The sequence below is a fragment of the Eucalyptus grandis genome, chromosome 1 (genome assembly GCF_016545825.1).
Source record: "Eucalyptus grandis isolate ANBG69807.140 chromosome 1, ASM1654582v1, whole genome shotgun sequence".
Classification (NCBI taxonomy): Eukaryota; Viridiplantae; Streptophyta; class Magnoliopsida; order Myrtales; family Myrtaceae; genus Eucalyptus; species Eucalyptus grandis.
This window is the reverse complement of record NC_052612.1, coordinates 22,884,871-22,895,175: the sequence shown is the minus strand read 5'-3', so window position 1 is coordinate 22,895,175 and position 10,305 is coordinate 22,884,871. Positions and strand designations below refer to the sequence as shown.

Genomic DNA, 10,305 nt, shown 5'->3' with positions numbered 1-10,305 from the left:
TCACGTTCTGAACTTGTGCCTTATTCTAAACCTTATCACATTTTAGACTTGTGTCTCGTTCTGTATGTAATGTCTAAATGTATTTCGTCTGAAGTAGACCTTACAATCTAGACATAAGTCTAAACATATTTAGCCTTAAAGTCTTGACACGGTCTGTATAAGTTTAGTTTCAGTATAGAGTTTATCTTCCGGTTCTTTCTAGTATAGATTTTGACAATATTTTTTACACGTTCCATCATCTACATAGTCTATTACTCAACCATTAAACACATTAGTAGCTTTTAATTTATTTTGTCATCTTTAAAGTATCATAAGGGATTTTGTTAACACAAATCAAATAGGCATTGCTTAGATGTGAGGGCATTGGAAACAAACATCAACATCTCAACCTCCCATCGTTTGTCCACAACTTTTGCAGCATCTCTTCTGCTTTTTCTTTCTCTGCAAAAGCTGGCTTCATTCATCCCCCGTCGGGACCATTTGGTAGAAAAAGAGGAAACTCAATACATTCTCATCATTTTGTTCGTTCCTGTTCCCATGCATTTGCGCCTAAAATGAGACAAATGCCTTTGCCCTATCGAGCAGGTAATTGGCACTCATGAATCAACCTCTCGGGATGCTGCCTTTAAAAAGAGTCCCAATTGTTCAGTTATCTCTTCCATTCCCAAAGTTTCATTTCTATATTGTTGTTTTGAGTGCCATTAAGCATTATTAAATTGATTTGTTAAGTAGTATTATTAGATGTTGAGAATCCAACCGACTTGTTTAAACGATTAATTACTATCTGGTGCATCATCTAGTATATTGATTTCAGTGATTAATCTTAGTAGTGTCACTCTTATAATTGTTAAATGAAGGGGCAATTAAAACATTTAAATATAGCGGCATTCTCACTCAATATATATTGGGATTTGACTTAAGAAAAAGCGTGGAAACAAATAAACAAGATGAACTCAATTAATCCTTTTTAATACCATGAAAAATTTGTAAGACTACTATCTGGTTTGCAAGTTAAGTTGTTAGTTTAGCGTTTGATTTGATGTTAAAGTATGGTAATTGTTTGTGATGACTACTTCAAATTCGTCAAACGGTTTATCGTCTCATCCTTCCACGAGAATCCAACTAAGTCACATTCGATTTTTGAAACATTTCGGGTAATGCTCTGAGAAGATTGCTAGCGCCAATCGTCTCTCCCCATCATTTTCTCTATAAACGAAAAAAAAAAAGTGGTCAAAAGTTATGCTCATCAGCAACGTGATTGGCTTGCAACTTACATATTCCTTTGGGATTTGAGCTGTCCAAAAGGAATTCAAACATACAACTCGAGGGATAAACGCGTTTCTTGAGATTTAATTCACGAACTGCCTCTCCATGATGGATCTACACTGTCCTTAGTCTTGTACCATACCCATAACGTACACATTCTTATCTCCTTTCCATTTGACCTAAAGTAATATAGAAGGCCCACAGGTCGACCGGTTCAATAGAATCCATGGTCGAGTAATCACCAGCTTTTTCCATACTTGAAGATGTTATAGTATATGTCATTTTAACCCATGCTCGAAAGTTGAAACTTCTCATTGATTAAACTCAAAGCAAGACGTGCCTCCATAGGTTTAAATTCTTTATTTGATAGCATAAAACTTCAACCCACCACCAAGTCAACAACCTTTTGGGGTTAGCCAGTTACTCTATTATTGATACTTCTCCAAGTAAGACCTTTATATAATTGTAGGCGACGCTCCAACGAAGTCTAAATCTAGTTGGCATTGTTTAGCTTTCCACTAACAGCGTCATTCCTTTTTTCTTAAGACGTATAGATCACTTGAAGTAGATAAACTACGGGCCCATAAAATACCTTGCTAGCTTCATAATTAAGGTAAGACATGGGTCTAAGCTCAGATGGATGGTCTGAATATGGAATTATTTGCACTTAGTGTATCGAGTCGAACCCTTACTGTATCTTGAATCCGCAAACACAAGTTAAATCCTTAACTGCTTAGTCAACCTCATGAGATCGATAATAACTCTTTTTGTGATTGCGCAATTATGAAGTTATAGTTCTCTACTAGATTTCTTCATTTTCACAATATGAAGTCACGATTTCCAACCTGTTCTTTGTTTCCACAGATTATGCTCCTAAGTTGATCCCGAGGGAATGCAAGAAATAGAGTGATTCAAAGTTCAAACGGAGCGAATTTATCCTGGGATAGCAAACTTTGGAGAGATCGGGCTTATGGTTATAAACCCACAATTTTTTTTTTCTAGCAGTGGCCTATAGGGAATATCATAGCCATCTAGGCCAGCATGCCCATTTAGTACCACATTCGATTGGGCTTGGCCAGAATCTAGGTCTGATCCTGAGAATGCCCATCCCTATCCTAACTCCCTATTTTTTCAGCTCCGACTCGTTTAAACTCGAGAGCATGGATTAATATAAAATACCAGGTCTTAGTTAGATACAGTGATGTCCTGTTTGGAACCACCACCATCAATGTCTTTCCTCTACAAGCTTCCACCCACTGATGAAATGTGGATGCTAACGAGAGCTATAAGCTAGATTTCCGGTTAAGTATTGTGTAAAAGATTTGCCAAATAGCAAAAGAAACATTGCGCGTGTCTTAGCCGGTGAAGAAGTGATGATTGCTCAAGCAAACTCGGCCACGACTAAGAAGAAATGTGTTCTCAAGGGGATTGAGTACCCGCTGAAGATTCCCACGCTTCAAAGTCAAAACAACAAAAATTTGAAAACGAAATGGTAGTGCAGTAATCTACACACCCAAGACACTTAATTTAGGGATACATTAAGATTTTTTTGATGAACTGAATAGGAGATTTGTGAGGTAACGACCCAGGAATATTGAATTTTAATTATTAACTAAAAATAATGTTCTATCTACTTTTTCCATATTGAGATGTGATGAGGGTGTTATAGTCATATTGAAAGTGAATATCGAATTTGAAAGTTTCCTTTATATATAGTATAGACTAGTTCAATTTCACAAAACTTGGAGATAATCTAGTGATATGGATTAATATCAGCCACTAATTTTTGAATTTGCTATTTTGGCATCTTCTCGGGATTAATATTAGATTTCGAATCCAACCTAAATTGAGAAGACCTAGATTTGAAAAAAAACAAAAACAAAAATACTCGTCAATTCATCGTTAGGGAAGTATACTTTGGCTAAAAGGAAAATAATATATCAGGTTAAATGGAAAATTATAATACTAAAGAGATTTATGACCTATAAGGAATTATTTGTTTTAATCATGATTTAGGAATTGAGCTTTCAAGATACTACAAAACAAATAATTCAGTAACACTTCATAGCTCGTATGATTAAGAATGCGTTGTTGTTTAAGAAAACTCCAACATTCAGTGTTAGTTTCATGGTAAATCAATGCCTAGGAAAACCTTTTCTTCAAAATGATTTTTCAAATCGCTTCTAAAAATTAGGTAAATTTTTAAATAAGGATTTAAAGTACTATCATTTTCTCAAATAAAAGCCTGAAATGAATCTTGTTTTAAATAAGAGCTTGAAATGTCCTTATTTTCTCAAGTAAGGGCTTAAAATGGACCTTATTTTAAATAAAGGTTTGAAATACTATGTCAATCGCAAAGAAGGGTTTGACCTCACCAATTGATCAAAGGAATTTTCGTCATTTAATTTTTTTAAATTTTCTTTCTTTTTTTTTTTTATTGTTTTTCTTTCCAAAAAAGAAAAACTAAAAAGGGAAAAAAATAGCTACATTTTTAAAAATATATATATATATATACAAGTAGAGGATTGGCAACCCTACCCCCTTGTGGCTGTCACCCCATTACCAGTGGGGGGTTAGCTACAGGTCTAGTTCTTTTGCTTGCTTTTCTCTTTTAGAAAAAAAGAAGAAGAAAAAAGCAAAGAAAATACCCACCCCGCGGTGGATGAGTTGGTTCGCGCCTTGACCCCTCAGCCGGAAGGGTAGAGGTTCAAAACTTCTCACCCCCATTGCGCGACTTACCTGCGACACCATGGGAGGTGGGTCCCTGCGGTGCCACCCCGGTTTGCGTCATCGGCTACCGGCTATACGGTGGTTCCCGGGTCACAAAAAAAAAAAAAAAAAAAAACAAAGAAAATTATAAGAAAGGTAAATGACGAAAATGCTCTCGATTTGTTGGTGGGATCAGGCCCTTCTTGAAAACTAACATGGCACTTTAGGTTATTCTTTAAAGTAAGATCCACTTCATTACCCTTATTTGAAATAATTTTTACTTCATGTTCTTATTTGAAAAAATGATGGCATAAGGCCCTTATTCGAATTTTTTTTGAAAAATTAGTTAGCCGGAATTAATTATATCATCAACAAAGGTCTAGGCCTAAACATTTTTATTAATTCATTTCTTTTAAACGATACAAGTAATCATTTTTAATAAAATAATTTTAGAATGTTCTAAATAGTTATATACAAATCATTAATTTCTTTAATCCCTTGCACTCCAAGGCGTCTTGGAGTGCAAGCACGCGTATAATATATCCTTAAGCCAATCGGATAAACATTTTTTAACATCAGGTTTGGACGATTTTAAATTAATTGTGCATATTTTGAATATTTTATAGCACAATCAGAAGAGCTGTAGCGGAATGGAATCCCTGTACTCATCATATTCCGACAATCATATGTAACTACGAGCTAAATACATTAGAGAACTATATAGAATTTCAATCATAAGCGAAACAAAACAAGAAGATTCATTTGGTCCCCCCACCAAAGTTAGGTAAGTGATAGCACTAGTCTCAATAGGACCATAATGTGCCCAATAGAAAAAACGATATTCATGTGGCACTATACTTTCGTTCCATTTATATATTGATTGATTAGTTCACATTTAAATTCAAAAGGTCGAATAATATTATCTAAGAAAGGACTTCCGTGTGACACATATCAGATGAATTTTCTTCCTCTACCTAACACCCACATAACATTGTGCGCGCACCCAGTTTCCCTTTCTTTTTATTTTAATTGATTTATTGATTTTAATTTATGTGTTTTATATTGAATTGGTTTTGGTTGGAGGACAAGGGAAGAAGATCAATTCCTGCTTTGAAGACAAAGGCTCGAATTGGAGGAAGAAAGGGACGAGATGAAGATAAAGAAGCCGGCAGATTGATCTTGACAATGAGATGATGCCAACCCTGACCTCATCTCAGATGTTAACAGATGGAGTTGGTACAAAGATGAAGCAAGCAAAGCAATTCCTTTCATTAATTAATTAATTTATTTTCTTTCTTCACTTTTCTATTAGTTCTATAGGGAATAAATTAAATCTTTTGTCAGCTTCTAACGGTATGGATTTTCAAAGTTTTGGTGCACGCTTATGACTGGTCAAATCCTCGGCACGAGCAGACCTTATTCAAGAAACGAAGCTAAAAAAATGATTTATGAAGCGATATGGTGAACTTCGTTCAAGAAATGAAGCTATTCAATTATTGGATAATATAAGGGATATCTAAATAGGGTTATGAAATATGGTTATTATAAAGTGACGTGTCAAATCCTCGATGAGTGCTTAAACAAGCGAACTGTATTCAAATACCCAATAATTTTTGCCAAATTATGTATTTAAGCTAATTTTGTAAGTTAATTTTAGCATTATTGTTAATACTACCTCATGTCTTTTTCATTTGGATGCACCTAACAAGCAACGGTTGACAATGAGCTCATTGGATATGTATGAAGACTTTTTTTTCTAGGTTTACTTCTTCGTGCACAACTCTATCCTCTCTGTATATGTGGAATTTTCACCTATATATATATATATATATATATATATATATATATATATTATTTTCTCTCATGCAGCCACTTGATAATTCGCAACTTCGCACGATGTGACATTAAAAGTAATTTAAGTAGCCAGTATAGGAACAGAATCATGTAACTTGCCAGAGATGTGTGTTCTCGTGAACAAAAGGAAAAAGAAATATGTTCTAGTCCAAAGCTGTTTGGCGTATATAGGATTGAGGCAGATCTTTCCAAGGGAGAACCCTAGCACTAGGAGATGTGCTAGAACATACATTTTTTCGAGCTCTAGCAAGGATTGATGAACTAGTCAAATAAAAAATGCCTTCACAGTTTTCTTACAGCTGTCTAATGCGTGTGTGAGGACGATCACTAACATTAATCTCTCATATGTCCAAAATAAGGACCACAAACTTTTCAATTGTTTCTTTAATAGTCTTCACAAATATAACATAAACCGTCTCTGCACACCTATTGTGAGAATCTGTGGGACTACAAATTTATCGAGCTATTAACTACTCTAAATTAGGGAGGCAAATAGGGGCCTCAAAGATTTGAACTCAGGATCATATAACTCTAATACCATGTGAGATTCTATGGGATTACTACTGTTCTAAAAACTTAAACTATTAGATGAACATGTGGTTTAATATTTTAATATTCTAACACTCATTCTCACACGTAGGTTGACTTTGGCCTAATCCTAAAGCATGGAATATGTAATTGGGGAGGCAATGCTATAATATTATGTGAGATTTCGGTAGGGCCAATATTAACTATTCTAAAAGATTAAGTCGTTAGATAAAAATGTGATTTGTTGTTTATATATTCTAACACCTATCATTTAAGAACCTCTCACAAGAAAATGTGCAACTCTTAAAATTACTTTGAGTAGGAAACATGGTGATTTGGACATTAATTGGGCTATCATTCAAATCGTACCCTTTTTTTCACTTTTCGTTGTTATTTAAACCTAGCCACTAGTGTCACTATTTGCATTTGGCTGCCACCATTTGCTTAGCAACTATAGCAGCATCATGTTGTCTTTGTGAGATTTTATAGAACAATTATCCATTATTTTAAAAGCTTAAACACTTAAATAAAGACACAGTTTAGTATTTTTTTATTATTCAAATAATGTTGTATAATTAAATATTAAACTACGCCTTCATATAATATCTTAAATTTTTAAAATAGTCGACGATAGTCTTATAAAATCTCACTTGGTATTAAAATAGGAAGTTATAAGTTCAAATCTTCTAAGCCCCTATTTGCGTGCCCAATAAAATATTTCCATGCTTTAGGCTTAGAATCAGGTCAAAATCTAATCTACCCGTGAGGGGAAGTATTAGAAAATTAAAATATTATACCATACCTTCATCTAATAGCTTAAACTTTTAAAACAATTAGGAATTGTTACATAAAATTCCGCAATCTCAACTATTCAATCCCTGCAGCACAAGCTTCATCGTCTACAATTTAGTTTGATGCCACATGCTTTGTATAACATTAGACGCATAAGATCCAGCTCGACAGCAAGTCGGAACTAAAATTTTGGTCGACTGGTACAAACATGCGCCAAACCCCCTAATTGGCCAGGAAGTGGGTTGTCTCGGAGAGTTGGAAATGGGGATTTTAGACTTACGGAGGAGGGTGACGATGATAAGTCAAACCCCGTAATTGGAAAGGAAGAGGGTTGTCTCTGAGAGGTGGTAATGAGGATGTAAGGCTTGCGGAGGAGGGCGATGGCGACAATGGCTACCTAGAGGAGGCGGCGATGACGAAGGAGGGAAGGCGAATTGGGAAAAAATACAGAGAAGGGGGGAAGGTGGAATTATTTTTGGGCAAGTGCATGATAAAATGACAAATGTCACTTTATAATAGAGAGAGATAAATGGTTTTTGTAAAGGGAGACATACTTGTTTAAAGGTTCACTTGCGGTCTATGACTTATTAATAAACCAATTCTGCAAATGCATTCCGAGGCTTTTCCCAAATTGTAAGAAAGCTCTGTCTGGAATGCAGTACAATCACATGATTCATAATAAAGCCAGATCAGCTCTACTCGTTTGCCCGGAATTGTTTTTCCCCTTTTGTCATTTGTTTATTCATGGGTCGGTACCAACAGCATTAGAACAAATCGGATAAACCCATTGTTTCTTCCTCTGAATGCCACTAAGGAACAAATTAGATCTCACACCGTGCAGGTGGCACATGCTTAATCCTCTCCACCCTCCATCGTTATACCTCACGCTGAAAGAACCCCTAAAACAAACCTCTTTAAAATAAAACCCTAATGACACCAGCAAGAAGAAAAGAGTGTCCATCGATTGGACAACGGACAGAAAATTAGAAAGAGAACTACCAAAAAATAACTATTAAAAAAGAAAAAAAAGTGAACTAGGAACCGACCAACGGACATAAAAGAAAAATCAAACATCGTGTACCAGATCAATCTCCAAACAAATCCTAAAAGAAAATGGTCAGAATAACGCTTGAGGATATGACTAAGATTTGGTGAAATGTAATGGAGATGTGCCCGCAGTTTAAACGGAGCTTTCAAAGGGTCTTTCGTGCGGGTTTGCGTTTCGCAAGTGCAAACCGGAAAGGCAAAAAACAAAAAACAAGAACAGTGGCTTTTGCTTGAAGAGCTGGAATCCAATCACTTTGCCACGTCACATCCCTCTCTCCCTCTATTAAAACCATTGCTCTCCAACCTATCTCACACCAAATCTCTCATCTCCCTATCTCTCTATCTCTCTCTCTCTCTCTCTCTCTCTCTCTCAAAGAGCCAAACAAGAAGAATCGTTTTTAGAGGCCGGAAAGAGGAAACAAGGTGCAAAGGAATTGATGGAGGGATTGATTCCGTTTGTTTACAGGGCAATTGTGCAGTACAGGAATGGCAACCAAGGCCCGCTCGCCACATGGTTCCCTGAATCACCGTCCGCATCGTACATGAGGCTTCCGGGCGATTCGGGTCGGTTTCAAGCCTCCGACATCCATTTCTTCCGGCCCGACTGTGGCTTCAACAACACCATGACGCCTTCGGCAGCAACCAGCACGGCGACGACGATGACTTCAACCACGCAAGTGCTCGTGTCCTCCGGTGTTCAATCTCCGGTCTGTCGTTTAACCACCCGCCGTGTCGTCGCATGAAGAAAGAATAAAGGAAAATTCATGTGACATCGAAGATGGTGCAAGACAAGTGTGGGGCATGCATGGATTGTCAAGAAAATTGTGCATAGTTTCTTTGGTATGGTTTGGTGATTTTTTTTTTTTTTTTTTTTTGTGTCATCAGCTAAGTTTGTGGAAACCAAAGGGGCCACACGCTTACTTTCTCTTGATGTCTTAACTACTGTGAAATGTGAAGGTAATCAAAGATGATAAAAAGGAAAAGGAAGATGGAAACATAAGGCTTGTAGATACAGCTCTTTAAGGTTCGAGGAAAAGGTTTGTACTATGGCCGAAGGGCCAGCATGTCATATGTGACTACTCAACTATCTATTAATAACTATTCTTATGTTCTTGTCGTTTTTGGATGCTTACGGAAGAGGCAGGCAATCTTTTCTTCCCAAGTGAGAAAGAATCGCTCCTGCAACCCAAATTTTTTTTTTTAAAAAAAGTCACTTCCCATCATATTAGTTAAATGAAAGAAGTAAGATTTATTGCATGGTGAAATGATATGAACTCACGGTAGTTTGTAAACTCGCCAAGTAATTGGTCAACGCCCATGTTTTCCTTCTATAGCTTCCTTAAATCAATTTTCTGAATTGTGAGTTATCAATACGGACTATACACCGCTGACATTCATACTTTGTTGCGATACTTATAAGTGATGTCCATGACTTTTAATCCACTAATCAGATGTGTAATCAAAAAAGAAAACTTCCTCCAATCGAGTGCGGAATATACTGCCCGGACGGTCTTTGGCCTTGCTTTCTCCGGCGGCAGAGGGGGATCATTGCCCCCGAACAGCTAATGCTCGTGACACTTGCAAGGTAATCCATGGGCCGGGGGATTTGTAGATGGGCCGACGAGGGATGGAAGGCCGTTCGCACATGATCTCAAAAGGACCGCGGCCACCAATTTGTAAAGATGGCAACAGAAGGGGTTGGCGACGATTGGTCTCATTTCAAATCCGTCATGTTAACATTTTCGTGTATTCCTAAACCCGTCCCAAACCCTATAATATGGTTTCGCAAACGGAACCCGAAATTCAACTCCCTCAAATTATGGGATACTTATCGGGTTCCCAACAGTTCCTCCATATCAGTATGGTTATTGTTAGCTCCTATATATATTTTTTTACCAAAAGATCATCTAACTAAGGAAACAGTAGACCATCTGATCATACATCTGCAATGGAGTAATCATGGAAATCCAGATTATGGAAACCACCTTGCTTGCAAGTTTTTATACGAATTCTATGAATCACAAGAAAAAAAAAAAGAGTAAAAACTACGAATGTGAAAAAAAAAAAAAAGGGTTCTAATTGGGTTTTAAGTGATTTTCTACTTGGGGG

The 10,305-nt window shown here is 36.6% G+C and overlaps 1 protein-coding gene across 1 annotated transcript; it reads left to right on the top strand.

Moving 5' to 3' along the window:
- The first annotated feature begins 8,506 nt into the window (after positions 1-8,506).
- Positions 8,507-9,314, top strand: LOC104433060. Its single transcript, XM_010045694.3, has one exon. It carries the CDS (start codon positions 8,634-8,636, stop codon positions 8,937-8,939), a length of 306 nt encoding a protein of 101 aa, XP_010043996.1. The 5' UTR covers positions 8,507-8,633; the 3' UTR covers positions 8,940-9,314.
- The last annotated feature ends 991 nt before the right edge of the window (positions 9,315-10,305 follow it).

Bases quoted from the DNA above. Each gene is read 5' to 3' on its own strand.
- LOC104433060 (XM_010045694.3), top strand. From the start codon at position 8,634: ATGGAGGGATTGATTCCGTTTGTTTACAGGGCAATTGTGCAGTACAGG.